Genomic DNA, 19873 nt, shown 5'->3' on the forward strand with positions numbered 1-19873 from the left:
TGACTAGCAACAGGACACAGTTTCAGAGCCCAGGAATACTTTCTCACTTCCTAAGCTTCCCTAAGGACTGATGGAACCCGCCACAGTGCTACCATTTTGCCCATCCCCTTCATCCAGTCTTTGTCTGTTGTTTAAATGCAAAAAAAATGTCCAGGAAGAACCACTGCTAACCCCTCTTGGTCATTCACACCTCAGAGAGAATGTTCTTCTAGTTCTTTCCCCAGAGAGATTTTTGGTAAGGGAGAAAAAGTGAGTGCTTAGGCGCCCAAGGAGAGACAAGACCACGGAGTGGGGAGAGAGCTGAGGTGAGAGGAGGAAGGCAGACTGGCCGGTGCCTGAAGTTTTCCTGGGTTCAGACCCACCAGATGAGGCAGCATCCCCTACCCCACCTCCCCATCAGACCCACCAAGCCCTGCCCCGATAGGAACAGCTCCCATTGTTGGGAACCGAGGTGAGCTGAATTGAAGAACGTGGTAGCTGGAGGATCTCCCACTGTTGAAATATCCCTCCATCACCCATCTGTCTTTTTACTAAATTCACATTTACTGAGCTCTATCATGTGCCAGCCCTTGGGCTCGGTACTGGGAACACAGAGATACTCAAACCCCAATCCCAACTCTTATGTGGCTCCCAGAAACAGGGAACGACCCCAATTTGTGACATGAATACTGAGAAAGGAAGCAGGTGAACAGGAGTAGCAGCAATGTTTTTTTACCCTTTCTATTTAATCTTCATTTTTCTATTATTTAAAATATACACAAAAGTAGAAAGAATAGTATAATAAACTCCCATTTAACCATCACCCAGTTTCAATTAATATTGTTTCATCTAACCCTTCTGCTTTTTTTGATGAAATATTTTAATACAAATTCAAGATACCACGCATTTCAGAGATAAATACTTCCATATGTGAATATATGGAAATAATCACCTACTACCATTGCCCCACCCTTGCATGGGTATCCCCAACCCTAGAACCCAATCCTACACCCCACACCTTTAGGAGTCTTGGCAGCATTTGAGACCACCGCACAGAGTTTCCAGACTCTGGCCCCTCAGTGCCGGCCTAGTTGTGCCCTCCCAGAACCCCGCCAAGGGTCAGCCAGGTCACGCCCTGCCCTGGTCTCCGAAAGCGCTGTCCCATCCTTTCCCTAACCGCGCTCCCACGCCTCTCCTCACTGCAGATTGAAATGCTAGAACACAAGTACGGGGGCCACCTGGTGTCCCGGCGCGCCGCTTGCACCATCCAAACCGCCTTCCGCCAGTACCAGCTCAGCAAGAACTTTGAGAAGATCCGCAACTCTCTGCTGGAGAGCCGCCTGCCACGGCGCATCTCCCTGCGCAAGGCGCGCGCGCCCACGGCGGAGAGCCTGGCGGCCGAGAGGGCGCTCCTGGAGGGCTGCGGCCTCGCGGGGCTGCCGCTGGTGCGCTCGCCCTCCCTGCCGCCCACCTTTGCGGGCACGCTCACCGAGCTGGAGGACTCCTTCACCGAGCAGGTGCAATCCCTGGCCAAGTCCATCGACGACGCCCTCAGCACCTGGAGCCTCAAGACCATGTGCTCCCTGCAGGAGAGCGGTGCTTACCAGATCCACCGGGCCCTGCACGCGGGCGCGGGACCGCCGAGCCTGGAGGGCGAGGCGCGGGAGTCCGAGGGCGCCTCCCTGGGGGCCGGGGCCGAGCCCACTGAGCCCCCCAGTCCGCCCCAGGGCCACGGCAGCACCCTCATGATGGCCTTCCGGGACGTCACAGTGCAGATCGCCAGCCAGAACATCTCTGTCTCCTCCTCCACGGCCCTGTCGGTGGCCAACTGCCTGGGCGCGCAGACGGCCCCGGTCCCCACAGATTCCGCGGTGGTTAAGGCCGAGGAGGGCGAGGCCAGAGCACAGGAGGCCCCGGAGGGCCCCGAGGCCCCCAGTGCCAGCCAGGGGGCCGCGCCCGCTGAAGACCGGAGCGCAGAGGGGGAGGCCGGCGGGGCCCTGCGCGCCATCTCGCAGGTGGCCGCGGGGCCTGTGATGGAGGAGGAGGAGGAAGAGGAGACCGAGGAGGCGGCCAAAGGGACCGAGGCCGAACTCGAGGCCGGAGACAACTCAGAGCAGCTGAGCAGCAGCAGCACGTCCACCAAATCAGCCAAGTCTGGCTCCGAAGCGTCGGCCTCTGCCTCCAAGGAAGCCCTGCAGGCCATGATCCTGAGCTTGCCACGCTACCACTGCGAGAACCCGGCGAGCTGCAAGTCACCCACGCTGTCCACCGACACCCTACGTAAGCGGCTGTACCGCATTGGCCTCAACCTCTTCAACATGTAAGTCGGGGTGGGGAGGTGGGGGGAAAGGGGGCACCTGCGCTTACCGCTGAGCGAGGTTCCTGGGAATGGACCGCATGGACCCAGGGGCCTCCCCTGGGCCCTGGGGGCCACACCTGGTCCTTGAGATACTGTGGGGGACACACACTTTATTTTTAATTGGTATGAATTTACTTTAAGGACTAGGGCTAAAACACCTCAAACCTATGCTTTAACCACTAGTACTGCTGGAAGAAGCAAGGCTTTGAAAAGTGAGATATTTACAAGAAAATGCAGCATTAGGTAAATATGTAAGGATGGAGCAGGAATCCCTCAGGTGGGACATGAAGTTGGGGAAACGGGGAATATGAGCCCCATGGGGTTGATGATGGGAGAAGAAAAACAGTGATGAAAAGAGGAAAGGTCAGGGGAGCAGAGACCTAGTGCAAGGAACAGGAGAGGGGTCGGGGGGTGGGGGACAGGCGGGGAGGATGATGCAAGTGGAAGTGGAGCAGAAGAGAGCAGGGGTGTCGACACAGAGATATGAATGGCCGCTGTAGCTCAGAGCCTCCAGCCAGACTTTCTTCGCTACCAAGAGGTATACAGCTGGTGGCAAGCAGAGGAAACACACATACCCTTCCTAGGGAGATTTCAAGTACACCTACTCATCTCCACCCTCCACTCACCCCTTCCTTCATAGACCTGAACCGGAAAACACAGGATCTCTCCCACCTATCAGTGAAGACTAAGCAGAAACCATTCACCTGTGTGTTCGTTTGCTCATTCCGCAACAACTTTTGGAGTGCTCAGTCCAGAAACCACATAGATGAGCAACACACATCCTCTGGCCTCAAGCTTATATTCAGTAGCTTGCCTGAGATAAAATGTTTGCAAACTTCAAATTTTTAGAGAGAGCATTATTATTGCCATTTTATAGAACAGGAATCGGGCTCACACAGTGAGGTGAGGTGAGCACTGTGAAGCAGCTAGTAAGCGACATAGCTGGGTGAAGTCATAGCTGCCTGCCTCCCAGCCCAGTGCTCTTTCTTCTATATCAGGCAGCCACTGGGACGAGTGTAGCCTAAGCCCTGCTTCCCCAGGCCCACACAGATGCCTGGACCCCACAAGGCAGTGCTTCTCAAATGATGTGTACTGAAGGATCAGCTTGGGTTTTTACTCAGTGTGTCGTGGGCTGATACTTTTGTGAAATTCAATAAACGTGAGTTGCTAGAAAAACAGTCACATGCTTGGTTGTCCTGAAAATGTCAGCCTGCTATAAACGGGTCTAAAGGCTTACCCTCTATTTCTGTCCTTATCTTCTCCTGGACCAGTAAGACCCAGCTCAGGGAGCAGCAGGGATTTGCAGACCAGGCTGGGAACACATTTACCTTAAATCCCAGCACCCACACCCACACCCACACCCACGCACAGAGACTCCAGCCTGGGAAAGTAATCCCTGGGGAGCAGGGCCTTTCTTGTGTCTACAATGCACAGGGAAGAGGGATGTGGTAAGAGATCCCACCTCTGTGTCCCAATCCACCCTCCTCCTGGTTCCAGCGTGGATCCTGAGTAGAGAAAGCAGGATACAGGTGGGAGGAGGGCTTGGGGGCCTGAAGATCAGATCCAGTGGGACTGAGGCTTGAAGACAGAAAGGATGCCCCTCTACCTGCTCTGGAACCCACTCTGACCAGCCCTCCCCAGCCCGGCACCATCCTCTGTCCTGGGTGGGGAGGTTCAGAAGCATGCTGGGAGAGAGCCTTCAGAAAGGGAGGCGCTCTGCAGCAGAAGGAATAGTGGCATTTCCTGGGAATTCCACCTGGTTACCTCCGGGCACTTCTGGGTTCCCTGGGCTGGAAGAAAGGGAGGAAGGAGTCACGGACTGTCTTGCCTCACTCTCTACTTCTTTTCCCCACCCCACCCCAGAAACCCAGACAAGGGCATCCAGTTCTTGATCTCTCGAGGCTTCATCCCCGACACCCCCATTGGAGTGGCCCATTTCCTGCTCCAGCGTAAGGGCCTGAGCCGCCAGATGATCGGCGAGTTCCTGGGCAACAGCAAGAAGCAGTTCAACCGCGATGTGCTCGAGTGAGTGCCCGCCTCCGGGCTCCGCCCCGCCCTCCTAGCCCACTCTACACTCCAGGATCTCCTGGATGGCCTGGGACCTCAGCTAGGGAAGAACACAGGGCAAGACAGGACCTCTTTAGTCTGGGTGGATTCCCAGAAGTCCTGGCGCCAGCCCTAGGGGCTTCCTGATTGGTCAAAGGAGCCAGGAGCCGCATGATCCTTAGCCAATCACTTGCTTCCTCTCCAGTTATCCTGCAGCTTACTGAGCCAGGGTGCTCCTTCCACAGGTACTGGGGAGGAGGATGGGGCTGGGGGTGGGGCTAGCACAGAAATAGTCCAGGGAGACCAAAAGGCAAGAGAGTGAAACTGGAAGAGGGCTGTGTCAGTGCCGGAGCCATCTCCTCCTGGGGGACTGACCCCTCAGCATCGCTGCTGCCTGTCCAGCCCCCAGCCCCTGAGCGTCCGCTTCATATCGTGGAGGAACCATGGGGCAGGAAAGGAAGGGGTTAGGGTTTTTAGAGCCAGAAAGTACGTTTGATGTTGTGTAAGTCATGTCACTAAGTCATGTCCGACTCTTTTGAGATCCTACAGACTGTAGCCTGCCAGACTCCTCTGCCCATGGGATTTTCCAGGCAAGAATAGTGGAGTGGGTTGCCATTTCCTTCTCCAGGGGATCTTCCCAACCCAGGAATCGAACCCCCATCTTCTGCTTGGCAGGCAGATTCTTTACCACTGAGCCACCAGAAACTAAGATTGCGTAAAGATAGATTGACCACCAAGATCACACAATCAAAAAATTGTTTTAAAGTCCAATAGATGAGGTATTTGGTGGGGAGCGAGGGGGCTGACTTGGTTCAAGCTCAACTTCGTGGGTATGATGCTGTGGGTAAGTAGGTGAGCCTCACAGCAGGGGCAGATTTCCTGGGGCTCAGGAGCAGGGCCTTGGAGCCACCTCGCCTCTCCAAAGAGGGGGTGAGGCCCTGTGAAGTCTGCCCTGGACCCCTACCTCCCCTCCTGACTCTCTCCATGCTCTTCCTCTCTTCTGCTGGCTCCCTGAACTCATTTTCTCTCCAGAGTCACCCCTCTGTAGTCACCCACTTCTCTCCCACCCCCTTGTCCTTGGGCACACTCAGCAGAAGTGTTTCCCCAGGGGTCCTGGGAGAACCCCCTCCTCCTATACTTGTTCTTGGAGCAGCAAAGGCCCACCACAGAGGGCTAGGGCTCCTGCTCCAAGTTTAGAAGCAAGAGGGTCACTGTCAGTATCCCTGGGGTGGGAGCTAGAGACCTGGCTTCTTTTTTTTTTTTTAAGAAACATTTATTTATTTGGCTGTGCTGGATCTTAGTCATGGCATGCAAGATCTTTAGTTTTGGCATGCGAACTCTTGGGCTTCCCTGGTGGCTCAGCTGGTAAAGAATCCGCCTGCAATGCAGTAGGCCTGGGTTCAATCCTTGGCTTGGGAAGATCCCCTGGAGAAGGGAAAGGCTATCCACTCCAGTATTCTGGCCTGGAGAATTCTATGGACTGTATGTATAGTCCATGGGTTTGCAAAGAGTTGGACATGACTGAGCGAATTTCACTTCACTTCATTTCCTGTGAACTCTTAGTTGCAGCATATGGAATCTAGTTCCCTGACTAGGGATCGAACCCTGGCTCTCTGCACTGGGGGCTCCGAGTCAGCCACTGGACCCCCCGACTTGGCTTCTGTTTGTGGAGCAGCCTTGGTGCTGTGTCTTGGGACAGCCCCTGCCCTCCGGCCATGGCCTGTGTTTCCATACCCAGAGAGTGGAGGCGTTGGGCTGCGAGGGGAGGTCAGCTGGCCTTAGGAATCCCGTTCACCTTCCTAAATCCACGATGGGGCAGATGTGACCTGAGCGCAGTCAGAAGAGAGGGAGGGGGCCCACCCGAGGGACGCTGAGATCCCTGATGGCCCTCCCTCCCTCTGACTCGGTGGCTCTGGGCCGTTGGTCGTCCCTCCTGGGGCCCAAACCCACAGGTGCACTTGCTTCCCTTCCCCTCAGGGGACGCTCTGAGGAACTGCGCAAGAGGAGAAAGAGCCAGTTTCCTGTCTCTTTCCTCTCCTGTTTTCCTTCTGGTTCATCTCTCCGGCCTTATCATTTGCCTTTGTCCCCTTTCCACTGACGAGCAAGTGCAGCTGCCACATCCGATGGCTTCATTCTTTCCAGCTGCCCCACGACCTGGGGGGCAACCCGGCTTTGTGCCTCTACTCTGGGGCAGCGCTGGCAGCTTCACTTCCAGGCCCTGACTGCCTCGTCCGTTCTCTTCCACCTTTCCAGTTCTCATGTGGCCTGGCCCCAGAATTCTAACCTGCTTCCCATCCCCCTACCCACCCCCTCTCAGCTCCCCCCAACCCCCAGCCTGCACTTCAGGGAACACATGGTTTTTCTCCAGACCAGGTTGTGCTGAGCAGCACATGGAAAACTTAATTGCCCATCCTCCCCGGGAGACTGAGTGTGTGGGCTGGAGACTCAGACCAGCTGCTATGCGGGAGGGGCACAGGGCTGGGGACTGGGCTGGGTGCTGGATGGGCTCAGGCTTAGATGATGGGGCAGTGGCGAGAGAGGAGAAATGGCTGGACCTGAGAGGCCAGCTCTGACTCCTGCTCTGCTTCTAACAGGCTCTAGAGCTTTTGCACGTCACTTCTGCTCCAGGCCTCAGCTTCCTCACCTGCAAAGAGAGTTGGCTGGGCTGTGTGAGCTTGGATCCCTCCAAGCACCGCTGGTGAATCTATCATCTTCCCCAATCCTTAGTGCACTTTTAACACCTTGGCATCATGCAAAATCTTCTGCCCTAAAGTGTGCTTTGTCACCATGCCAGAGCCACCCAGAGGGGCACTCAGGGGAACAGGATGGCCATTCACCACTCATTCACCAAATATTGAGTGCCTACTGTATGTAGGGAACCAAGGCTGAGCTGGGTATCCAGTGTGTGTGTATGTGTGTGTGTGTGTGTGTGTGTATAGAAAGGGGAAGAACAGGAATGGCTTCAGGGAAGATACAGACCCAGGTGTCAACAGGAAGAGATGAGAGGAGGAATGTGGAAAGAGAGGCGAAGGGCCCAGGAGCCTCCAGTGGGCCCTGTGGGCTTGGGGAGGGTGGAGAGCAGAGCCGAGCCCGGATTCTGCCCCAGTGAATGCCCCCCGCCCCAGTGAATGCCCCCCACCCCACGTGCTTTGTTCTGCAGCCATGCAGGCCCTGGGCTCCGAGGCCCTGGCACACTCAGCCAGCACGTGGCAGCTCCTCCCCCAAGTCTGCATCACCCGGATGCCTGGTTTGTCCCCTGCAAGGTGCCCGGAGAGGACAAGAGGATGGAGAGGCAGGAAGAGGCAGGCACTGGCGGGGCAGCCAGGCCCGGGGAGTTCTGGCATCTCCCTGCTGCTCAAGCCAGCATCCCCTGCCCCTTTCTTCCCCCCACAAGAGGAAACACATAAGCGACAGTCACCCAGTGCCGTTTTGGTTTTGTCCTGGCCGGGAAGGCTTCACTGGGATTCCGCACTGCTCCCTGCCCCCACCCGTGACATTCAGCCCATCGCATTCATTCCGTACAAAGCTGTTTGCTGAATAAAAGACGTAAATCACCCCTCCCCTTGGAGACTGAGACAGCCCAAGCCACCGCACTCTCCAAGATACAGCCAGACAGGAAGGGGAGAGGCGGGGAGGGAGAGGGCCTGGGAGGAGGGCGGACAGGGTGAGAGGAGGGGCCCCGCACCAGATAGAATCTGCCCCTGACGCTGATCTGCATTTGAGCATCACAGAGGTGCTGATGTTTGCCTCCAAAATCAGGCCCTCGGTGCTGTCAAAAGCTGACCTCTCTTTACATCCCTTTCTGTGCTAGTCCATGGAAGCCCCATTCCAAGAAGGGATGTGTCCAACCAGGCTTTACTGAATAATAACAGAAGGCATTCTGAGCTCAAAGGGCCATGTCCATTCCCGTGTTTACCTGGGAAGGTTTTGGGTTTTGGCTCTCTCTTTTTTTTAGGAGAAACCAGCCTCAAGTTTGTCGTTTGTCAAATGGGGATAATAGAACCAGTCATATGAATTAAATTTTAAAATGGATATGAAGTGCTTAACTCGGTGCCTGATGCTTAGTAAATTCTTTTAAAATGTCAGCTATTTCTGTTACTGTATTTTCTATTTAAAACCACAGGGCATAAAAAGAACCCCAGGGCATTAGACCTCCTCTCTCCTCACTCCCCCATGGCCCCTCCCCTAACACAGGGAAACCTCAGACTCCTCAGGGCAGGTCTCAGTCCCACTGCTTGGGAAGGGAGGAGCCACCCTGAGCCTGGAGGAAGCCCCCAGCTGGTGTTGAGAAGGAAGGGCAGTGGGAGCCGGAGGGCAGTGGGGGTCGGAATTCTTGGGGGACTGAAAGTGCTTCTCTCTCTGTTTTCACATGGCTGGGAAATTTGGCTCTGCTCTATTTCCTTCCTGAAGTGTTCGCTTCAGCAGGTTTGAAGGCCAGTGGATGGGGGGGCTGTTGCATGTGGGTTTTCAGCGGCCACCCTCCTGGCTCGTGTGATCGCTGCGCACGTGGATGGCATCTGTCCGTTCCACGGAGAATGCAGAGGGGGCGGTTTGGGGGTTGAGCAGTCCTGGGGGGCAGGGTGGGGGAGAAAGTTTCTCTGGGGGATTCCTTCTTGCACTGCGTCTGCTCCGTTCTCTGTTAGATACTGGAGTAGGACGTTTCAGTCAGATTTCATTATTTCATTTCTGTGGAAATGTGTTGGCCAGCATGTAACAGATTTGTTCTTCTTTGGGGACACTCAGAAATGAAGACAGATTGTCTGTCAAACTCAACAGGCTGGAAGGCGCTGGCCTCTCTTCGCTGGGAAGGGCCGACTCCAGAAGGTCCTGGGCGTTGTCTGCGTGTAGCTTCTGATGGGTTGTCTTGCTGCTTAGGAGATCCACAGGCAAGGGGAAAGCAGGCTGGCACCCATGCCCACCCTGGTGGGTCTGGAGGGGGATGGAGAGAGGCTGGGGCAGACATGGATAGGTGGCTTTGTGTGGCTCTGAAAACTTGATGCTGTTCCCACTCAGAGGGATGGAAGGAGAAGGTCTCTTCTAACAGGGGTGTCGGGGTTTTATGACCTTGAGCCCTCGCCTCTCCAGTGCCCTTTTCTCCACCCTTGCCTACACACACACACACACACACACACACACACATACACACACACAGATGAGAGAGTCTCCTTAACAGTTAACAGTCACTGGCATTTCAGAATCACTCACTCCTGTACATGGAGACCCTGGAACTCCAAGTTCAAGAGTGGAATGAACTCCAAGTCCAGAGTTGAGACTGCCTTTGGCTTGGTCACGGGTACATGGAGATTGGGCTTTTATAAAAAAATGAATAAACCCACCGCCCACTCCTTTCCTGAGCCCTCCGGTCCTAGCTCCAGAGGGGTCTCTCTCAATCCTGTGTGATAACTCAGGGGTGGCTGACACTAGCTACTCAGTGCAAGGGGACTTCCTGGAGGGGCATCCTGGGTGTCACACCCACCCTGGGGTTTCTCAGGAGGGCCATCTGTGAGAGAGTGAGCAGCTCACGTGTGTCAAATGTATATCGTGTGCCAGCAGGCATGGTTCCAAGAACCTTATGTGCAGAGCCACATTTTTTCTTCCCAGCAGCGCTGTGAGGCGAATGCTGGAGTCTGCACCCAGTCAAGGAACTGAGTACCAGAGAAGGTGGGTTGCTTGCCCACAGAGCTGAGCAGCCGCTGAGATCTGAAGCCGGGCAGAATGGCCCACAGCCTGAGCCCTTAGCTCTGCACCTTCCTGCCTCCTGCTCCATCCCAACAGGCGTCTGGTCCAGATGTCTCTACTGTGCATGTCAGACCCCAGTTGTGAATGGTGGTGCTGAGAAGCGCCTTGGACGGTCAGTTAGTCCAGCCCCCTCATTTTCCCCGGGCAGGGACTGAGGCCTGAGAGAAGAAACGTCTAGTGCCCTGGCCAAAATCAGGTGCTCTTCCCATGTATGTGCTAAGTCGCTCAGTCTGTTCGACTCTATGTGACCCCATGGACTGTAGCCTGCCAGATCCTCCGTCCGTGGTGTTCTCCAGGCAAGAATGCTGGAGTGGGTTGCCATGCTCTCCTCCAGGGGATCTTCCCAACCCAGGGCTCAAACCCAAGTCTCTTGTGTCTCCTGCATTGGCAGGTGGGTTCTTTACCACTAGCGCCCCCCGAGAAGCCCCTCCCATCCCTGATGCACCTTTATTTGCTGGCCCTGGCCCTCTCATCTAGGAAGAAAGCAGAGCTGAGGAACTGGTCCACAAACCTCCATCGGTCTGAGCCGACTCGGTTTCCTCTGTCTGACGGACTATGTTGTAAACAGTTGATGGACTGTTGTAAACTGGTGATGGACTTTCAGGCAGAGTTAATTGGTGATGATGGCAAGGGTGTTTATAGCTCTGCTAGCAGAAACTCCAGATCTGCTTAACCACCAGGCACATCAGCTCTGATTTGGTCCCTAACGAGAACTCTCATTTCCTTTTTAAAAACGTATTTGTGTATATATACATATACCGTCTGAGTCACCAGATATATATATATAGGTTTCCCTGGTGGCTCAGATGGTAAAGAAACTGCCTGCTATGTGGGAGACCTGGGTTCGACCCCTGGGTTGGGAAGATCCCCTGGAGGAGGATGTGGCAACCCACTCCAGTATTCTCGCCTGGGAAATCCCATGGACAGAGGAGACTGGCAGGCTACAGTCCACAGGGGCACAAAGAGTGGGACATGACTGGGCAACCAAACACATACACACACGTGTATACTTTTACTGAAGTACAGTTGATTTACAATGTTGTGCCAATCTTTGCTGCACAGCAAGGTGACTCAGTTATATAGACATTCTTTTATATATTCTTTTCCATTATGGTTTGTCACGGGATATTGAGTATAATTCCCTGTGCTATACAGTAGGACCTTGTTGGTTATCCATTCTAAATGTAATAGTTGTGACTGCCAACCCTAAACTCCCAGTCTATCCCTCCCTCCCCCACCCCTTGGCAACTGGAAGTCGGGAACTCTTTGTTTCTTATACTCTGTTATAAACTGAGAGCTTTACATACATCGTCTCTTCTAAAACCCATAACCCCACCTGCCCACTGGTAGGTTACAGGGATTACCTGTAACTAGGTGTTACAGGGTTAGCTCCATTCTAGAGATGAGAAAAGTGAGGCCCAGTGAGGCTAAGTGACTAGAACCTAATAGTCATATGGTGGAAGTGAAGTGAAGTGAAATTTGCTCAGTAGTATCCAACTCTTTGTGACCCCTTGGACTATAGCCCACCAGGCTCCTCTATCCATGGGGCTTCTCCAGGCAAGAATACTGGACTGGGTTGCTGTTGCCATGCCCTCCTCCAGGGGATCTTCCCGACTAAGGGACTGAACCCAGGTCTTCCGCATTGCAGGCAGATTCTTTACCAGCTGAGCCACAAGGGAAGCCCAGGAAGACCGAAGTGGGTAGCGTATCCCTTCTCCAGGGGATCTTCCCGACTGAGGAATTGAACTGGGGTCTCCAGCATTGCAGATGGATTCTTTACCAACTGAGCTACCAGGGAAGCCTAAGATTCAAACCCAAGGGTGCCTGACATCAAAGGCCTGCCTGACCTCTTCCTGACCCACCCCTGTCATTAGCACAGAGCATGAGTCTCAAACAGCAGCAGCCCCTGAGAACTTGTTAGCAATGTCAGTTCTCATACTCTAGCCCAGAGCCCCGGAATCAGAAACCCTGGGGTGGTGCCCAGCTTCCTGCTTGCTGATCAGCCTGCCAGGTGGTTCTGGTGAGCCCTCCAGTTTGAGAACCACCAGGTGGGGCTGCCAGCCCAGCAAAAGGAAAGTGGCCTCAGCCTCCTCACCGACTCCCGATTTGTGGGGCAGGTTCAAGGTGCGTCGGCCGCCATCCCCTCTGAGGCCCTCAAACAGGATTTTCGTTCTTGCTGTGTCATCACCAGGGACCCTGGCAGGCCCTCCTGTGTCAGCCTCCTCCAGCTTTGTTTTGTTGGCCATGTCACCCTTTTGCGGAAGGCCCTGACCTTCGTGAGGCATGTTATCAGTTCCGACTAACGAAAATAACTCTGTGGCGGATGGGGATATTTTTAATTGAATTGTATGAGACAAGAACTGCAGAAATAACACCCGGGTTCCTCCAGCTCGTGGTGGTGGGTGGTTTCGTTTTCCATCCTAATCTTGAAACTGGCCCGGCTCTGCCTGGAGCAGAGTCCCATGTGGGCAGCACACACCTCTCCCAGCCTCAGCCCAGCCTCAGCTTCCAGGGCTTCACAGTCTCTTCTGACCAATTAAACATCCCTGCTGCCATCATCACCTATTCTCAGCTCTCATCCAGTGCCTTTGTCTGCCAGACACTGTCTTGCTGTTGTTAAAAAAAAAAAATAGTGGAGATGACAACATTCATTTTGATCACAGTTGTGTACGACGCTTCGTTTTCCTGCAACGCAGACTGACGCCATGCATGGATCAGTGCTAACGAGCAATTTTATGCAAGGTTGTACCTGTTTATACAGATGCAGGGAGCGTCTGTGTTTATGCTTCCCCAGCCCCTGCAAGGGGCTTGCCACATCTCTGCAGAAACTCACAGGAAGGAGGGCACCTCCCCCGCTTCCCCCGACCCAAGTGGGAGCACCACCAGGATTACCCCCTGTTAGCAGCACCTTGCCAGGCAGGTCCAGACATCTCCCTGGGAGCAGCCTCATCAGGGCCAGCTGGCCAGGTTCTCATCACTCCCTGGCCTGCAAAGGCAGCCGAACAATGGGAAGTGTGTGCATTCCACGCTGCTTCACTGCCCACGGTCTGGAATCCACCAGCCCTTCCCTTGGCAGCCGTGTCCAGAGGTCAGGTCCAGCTGATCTGGGCCACCAGGTCAAGGCCCCAGCCACAGGGCTCCTTCTCCAGCTGACCTCTTCTCCAGCTCATGGCCCCGGTCGTTCTCCAGGTTGGTCCTGTCACTCACTCGTTCAGCCACCCCAGGAATGTTTATTGAGTTCAGATATCCGCTAGGAATGCAGAAATCGACTCTGGAGATCTGGGAGCGTGTGGCCTGGTGGGAGACCCAGCAGAGGAACCACGGAGGTCGAGGAAGACTCTCCAAGAGATGGACATCTAGACGCAGACCTGGAGGTCGGGGTGGGCTGCAGGACGAAGGAGCAGCCTGGGTGAATGAACACGCAACGATTGGAGAGCGAGGCTGCAGGACAGAGCCAGGATACCGCAGGGGCAGGGGCGACTGGGAGTCACCAGGGCTGTGCTTTGCCGGGGAACTCGGGTTTCACACAGGGGGTGTGAGAAGTCTTGGAAAAACTATAAGCAGAGGAGTGAGTGACAGGGCCGTGGATGTCCTAGAAGTGTTCTTCTGGAAGATGGTTTGGAGGCATGGAGGCTGGTCCAGAGGCTACTGAAGTCACAGTTGTGGTGAGATGCTGAGGCCCTGAACCTCAGCAGAGGCCGTGGGGAGGGGAGAGGTGGGCGGAGCCCTGAGGCAGGGAGAGGCAGCTGACCAGAGTGGGCGGGAACAGAGGCGGCCGATCTCAGGAAGAGCCTCCTGGGCTACTGAGAAATCAGGATCCGTGGTCTTTGCTTCAGACCCACTGGAGTACTTTGTCCAGGTTATACTAAATAAACACGTTTATACTTTCAGCTTTGAGAAGAGAGAGATGCTGGGTGTGGGGACACTTTATCTGAAGAATTCCTCAAACCAGACATTATCAAATATTTACTCAGGCCAACTTAAAATATTAAATACTTGGTAAAACATAGAAGATGTACACCCTGACTTTCCTGCAAGAGTTGCTAACACAGCCTGTGGCCTGGTGAAGGCTGCCCAGGGACTGACTCCCGCCCTCAGCAGCCTCCTCTGTGCGTAGTGCACCGTTATTTAACGTGGCCTCTTATGAACCCTGTAGATCAACCAAATGAATCCTTGTCCCCCCTCCCCCCACCCAGTTATTCCTTTAGGATGTCTCTCAGATTCTGAGCTGGCCTGGTCCGTTCAGGTCCATTCAATTTGTTCCGATTTAGCCCCATCTCTCGCCTGGCCCTCTGCAGGTGCATCCTGACAGCCCCTGCCTCTCTGTTGCTCCTGCCCTTCCCTGTACATTCATTCTCCCCCAACACCAGAAGAACCATCATCCAACAGACTGGATTTGTCAACCCCCTGATAGTACCCTTCTATTTCTTTCCCCTGTGTTCAGGAAACCCCCTCCTCTCTCTGCATCCTATGGGAACTAAGACAGGGCAACATGTGGCGGGTGTGGGGTGACCAGGACGGAGAAAAGCGGAGTGGCACGTGTGTGCGGGAAAGGACACGTCAGCTCCACGCAGGAGCCTCTGCGGCCCTCGGGGGCGTCAGGCCTGCTGCTTAGTTGGGCCCAGATTCCTGCCCTGATGCTCATGATCCTAAGGACAGGGTGCCCCAGGAGGGCAAGGCCGGATGCGCTGGGGGCCAGGAGGTTAAGCTGACTTGTCACTTGTTTGGGGGTGGGCAATCTGCTCGGCTACAAATGCTCAGACACTGGAGGGGTGGTGTAAGAGGAGACGGAAAGCAGGGAGAAAGCCAGGCCCCTGACAGGCCTTGGAGAGGACAGGAGAGGAAACTGTTCACCTTTTAAACCTCTGACTTCTGGATGCTCAGGGGCTGAGAGAAGAGGCCCTGGGATTTGGAGGCGGGAGGTCTGGACTCCGCATCCTCTTAGCCAGAGGCCTTGGACTTCTGGCCGCCACCCTGGGCCCCAGATTCTGGCAGTGGGAGGAGGACCCTCAGCCAGCACCTTGCAGGGCTGTCTGGGAGGGGAGGCAGGGGTGAGGAGGTCCTCCTGGGCTATGGCAGGAGACCCTGGCATGGGTAAGTCCCTCTGGTTGGTTTCAGACCCCCAAATCTCGCCTTTCCTTCAGGGAGGGGTTGTCTAGCCAGCAGGGGGCTTTGCCCTCCTCCCCAGCTCTGGCTGGTGGAGGGAGGTGTGCCCCACCGCCCTCATAGCCCTCTCCCCTCCTGGCCTCAGCTGCGTGGTAGACGAGATGGACTTCTCTGCCATGGAGCTGGACGAGGCCTTGCGCAAGTTCCAGGCCCATATCCGCGTGCAGGGCGAGGCCCAGAAGGTGGAGCGGCTCATAGAGGCCTTCAGGTGGGTCCTCCCCAGCCCTCACATACGCTGGGCGTTGGGGAAGTAGGGGGCTGCCAGCCGGGGGCAGGAGTCCCCCACACACCCAGGGGAATGGAGGAAGCAGCCCGGGCTCTGAGCTGAGGACCGGAGTCCCTAGAGGGCTGTTTGGGGTTTGGGTCGGGGAGGGTGGCAGGGTGGCAGAAGGGGAGGAAAGAAGCAGGCAGACCTCTGGGGCTCTCTGAGCTGGACCAGCATCTGGCCTCCAGGTGGCCTGGTGACACTTCATGTGTTCCCATCAACCAGCGGGTTTTTACTGAGCATCAGTCTGAGGCTGGTACTGGTGGGAGGGGTGGTGCCTGGGGTCTTTGGGTGCGTGACACCTGCCCTGTCCCCTCAGTGGGAATGGGGGCCAAAATGTGGGGATGCGGAGCCGCCCGGGCCTAAGCACACACTCAGAAAATCGGACATGCTCCCGAGCGCCCCCCTCTCCGGAGTGTGGGGAAGGCAGGGCCCTCACGCCCCTCGCGTGCCCCCACCGCAGCCAGCGTTACTGCATGTGCAACCCCGAGGTGGTGCAGCAGTTCCACAACCCGGACACCATCTTCATCCTGGCCTTCGCCATCATCCTGCTCAACACCGACATGTACAGCCCCAACATCAAGCCGGACCGCAAGATGAAGCTGGAGGACTTCATCCGGAACCTGCGAGGTAGGGGGGCAGTGGGGCGGGAGCGCTGCTCAGAGTCGTTCCGGGAGTCTCAGACGCCCGCGGAAGGCTGTCACCCCGGTGGTCAAGGGCACTGGAACTGCTGTCTGGGCCCAGGAGGTTGCTAGCATGCCCGGCATCGGGGGAGTCCTTCCTGCTCTGAGTTTCATTATTGTGTGCCTTCTTTGGCTCTTTCTTCACCCATTATGCTGGGAACTAGTTTCTTCCTTTTATTAATAGTCCAGAAACACATGCCTCCGAAATATTGCATCTAAGCATTTCCCCTGTCCTTTTTCTCTGGACTCTGTTCCTGGAACTCCTGTTTTCAGATGTTAGACCTTCCCGTCTGAGCCTCTGACGGCAACTTTCTGTCTGCCATCCTTGTCTTCTTGTTTGACTTTCTTGAAGATGGCCCTCAGGTTTCTCTTTCAGATCTCCTGCTTAACTTTTCATTCCTGCTGTCATCTTTTTCATTCTCAAGAACTCTTTTCTGCTAAGTGTTGCTCTTCAGAGCATTTTGTTCCTGTTTTGTAGAAGCAATATCTTATGTTTTCACTTGTTTGTTTGTTTCGGTTTCTCCTTGCTTTCTTCTAAGTTCCTTTTTCAGTTTTTCCCGTACTTTTCCTCTCTCGTGTTGGAGACTTTCCATACATAGTTGATGAAACTTGGTTGTCCATCCACATTTCGCAGTGAGCCACTAAAAGGCTGATTAAAACTCCAAGTGTGCGTGGGGTTGCCAACTGGTGGGCCTTCTCATGTCGACATTTCATTAAGCTGTTTCACAGGGAGAAGTGACTGCAGTATCTTTGGATATTTTCCCCTGTGCTGCTCAATCCCTCAGAAGAGAAATGTCCAATCTGTGGCCCAGAGGGGGTGAGTCTCTCTGCCAACCCTGAGAGCTTTGTGGGAAGGGGGCTCACGGGGGTCTCCTAATACACAGACACCAGCTCCATCCCCCAGTTTTCAGCACAGACTCTCACTCTTGGTTGCGCTTAGTGTCAGTCGCTCAGTCGTGTCCGACTCTTCTCAGTCCCATGAACTGTAGCCCCCACGGCTCCACTGTCCGTAGGATTTCCCAGGTAAGAATACTGGAGTGGCTTGCCATTTCCTTCTCCAACTGGTTGTGCTTGGGGTCCACCAGCCCAGAGTTCCTGGTTCATCCCTTCCAAAGAGTGAAGGCTTGGAATGGAGGAAGGGGCGGGGATGTCTAACTGCCTTTTATTCTAATTTTCAACTGATCTTTCCTATTTCGAGCCCTCCTTCACCTCCAGGGCTCTGCCAGCTCCAGAGCCCTTGGTGGTTCTAAGCCTTCTCATCCCTCTGCTGGTTTCCGTTTCCACTTTCCCAGGTTTGCGGATCCATGTGCTCATTCACCCACTTTCAGGTCCCCTGGTGCCCCTGCCTCTTCCTCCGTCTCTGCCGATTCCTTTTTCCGGGGCATTCGGAAGGAGCAGAGGTGTTGCAACCTGCCATCTCTACCTGGGAGCCCCGTGTGCTCAGTCCCTGCCCCACTCCTCTTGGCCACAGCCTGGTTTCTTTTAGGGGCCCTGGGGGGTGCTTCTTGGTTCATCAGCCCAACTCAGAACCAAGCTCAGATGTGAAAGACACAGGGTCAATCCAGAGAGTCGCTCATAGACGGTGTAATGTCCTCTCGACACTTAAGAAAACTGCTTGGAGAGCACTTGCCCAAGATGTTTCAGTTTTCATTTTTCCCCCTTGAAAAGAGGAGTGTATAATCGTTAAAAGAAGATTTAGAAAAAGTAGAAAGAAGATTTTGTTTGTTGCTTCTGTTTCTACCTCCCGGGGAAAGTTGTTTTCATGTTGGTGTACTTCCTGCTGGTGCTTTTTGTCACCAGAGTCTGATCATTACCATGAAGTGGGAGATGGGTGGTGGTCTTGTTATTGCATCACTGCGGGGGCTGCCCTGCTCTCCTTCACTTAATGTCCCACCCCTCCCTGTGCTCCCAGCAAGGAGGGGATCTTCTCACCATCTGACAACTAATCCCTGAGCTCCCTGTGGAGGGGAGGGGAGGGCCTGAAAGAGACAAGACAGCAGACGGGCAGTGCCCTCATGGCGGGGCCGGAGCGGGAGATGCTAGGAGCAAAGGCAGGAGCCTGGAGGCTGTGATCGGAGATGAGGAGGAGGCCTGGGAGGCAGGAGCCAAGACTGGCTGTGGGGCACCTGGAGGTGGGGCTGGGACACGTGCTGAGCCCTCGTACAGCGGGCGCTCTGGCCAGGGAGGCCATCTCTGATTTAGCAGGGATGTGGAGCCAACCACTGAAGGCTTTGGAGCAGGGACAGGGCCCAATCAAGGCCACCCTTGGGGAGCGTCACTCAGGTAGCGGGCTTCCCCTCTCTGGCTCCAGCCCCTGACTCCCTGACCCCATCCCTTCTCCACTCCTCATCCCTAGGTGTGGATGACGGTGCCGACATCCCCAGGGAGCTGGTGGTCGGCATCTACGAGAGGATTCAGCAGAAGGAGCTCAAGTCCAATGAGGACCACGTCACGTACGTCACCAAAGTGGAGAAGTCCATCGTGGGCATGAAGACTGTAAGTGCCCACTGTAGGGTCACAGTGCTCAGCTGGCAGGGGGCTGGAGGGGTGGAAGTGGAAGGGGTGAGGGATCATTTGCCCCCAACCTCGGGCCACAGAGCCCATGTCTCCAGCTCCTTCCCTTTCTTCCTTTCTTTCTTGCACCCTCTTCCTTCCACCTGCCTATCTCCTCATCGCTTGCCCAGCTCCTGCAGTGGGAGGGGTGGAAGTGACGTGCTGGGAAAGACTGTCCAGGCTCTTGGGTTGAAGCCTCTGGAAGGCCAGATAAGGAGGTTGGGGTGGAACAGACCCTGGGCATCCAAGATGATCTACTGAAGAGAAGGAAGGACACGGGCTAAAGCAGACTCTCGATGTGGGGTCTCAAACCCTTGGGGTGCCCCTGAGCTGTGGCCCTGGGTCACAGTTTGCTCCAAGATTGCAGTGGTTTTTAAGGGCAGTCCTCTCGAGGTGTCCACAGAAGCTCCATATGCCACAGACATAAAGGTCTGGCCTCCATCTCTAACCCTGATCTCTCTGGTTCCTCCTCTCCAGTGGCTTGCTCAGGGGGCAGTTTGGGGACCTTTCTGGAGGCTCTGTGCTGGGCCCCTCCACCCACTCATGCGAGGTCAGTCTTTCCTGGCTAGAACCCTTCATGCTGAAGTCGCAGCCTCTGTCAGGCTTGTGGATGCCCTCCAGGAGCTGGTTCACACACTAGAGCAGGTTCCAAGTGTCCCTGGGACCCCCTCCCCTCCTTGCACACTTGTGTCTGGGTGTGCAGTAGAGAGAAGCGCAGCCCAGAATGTGGGGGTGCCCTCGAGGAGGCCTCGGAGGGAGAGGGGTGCACAGTGATGGGACTTGAATGATCCAGAGGCTCTTCTTTTTTTAATGTTTATTTCTTTGTTTTTGGCCGTGCTGGGTCTTTGGTGCTGTGGGGGCTTTTCTCTAGTTGTGGGGAGCAGGGCTGCTCTTTGTCATGGAGCCTGGATTCTAGGGTGTGCGGGCTTTGCTAGGTTTAGTGCATGAGCTTAATTGCTCCACAACCTGTGGGATCTTCCCAGACCAGGGATCAAACCTGTGTCCTCTGAGTTGGCAGGTGGATTCTTTACCACTGACCCACCAAGGAAGCCCAGAGACTCTATTCAATGTCCTTTCTCTGCC

General features: G+C 55.0%; 1 protein-coding gene across 2 annotated transcripts in view; it reads left to right on the forward strand.

The window, feature by feature from the left end:
* Nucleotides 1-19873, forward strand: part of IQSEC3 (IQ motif and Sec7 domain ArfGEF 3) — an 86930-nt gene that overhangs the window by 54614 nt on the left and 12443 nt on the right. Inside the window, exons 4-8 of one of the 2 annotated variants that reach the window (XM_068971147.1) lie at nt 1185-2299; nt 4202-4363; nt 15375-15497; nt 16018-16184; nt 18594-18733. In XM_068971147.1, the coding sequence (XP_068827248.1) occupies nt 1185-2299; nt 4202-4363; nt 15375-15497; nt 16018-16184; nt 18594-18733 (1707 nt within the window). Of the gene's footprint in view, nt 1-1184; nt 2300-4201; nt 4364-15374; nt 15498-16017; nt 16185-18593; nt 18734-19873 lie in introns of those variants that run through there. The other variant, XM_068971148.1, reaches the window with a different exon arrangement.

This window comes from Capricornis sumatraensis, chromosome 4 (assembly GCF_032405125.1).
Source record: "Capricornis sumatraensis isolate serow.1 chromosome 4, serow.2, whole genome shotgun sequence".
NCBI lineage: Eukaryota > Metazoa > Chordata > Mammalia > Artiodactyla > Bovidae > Capricornis > Capricornis sumatraensis.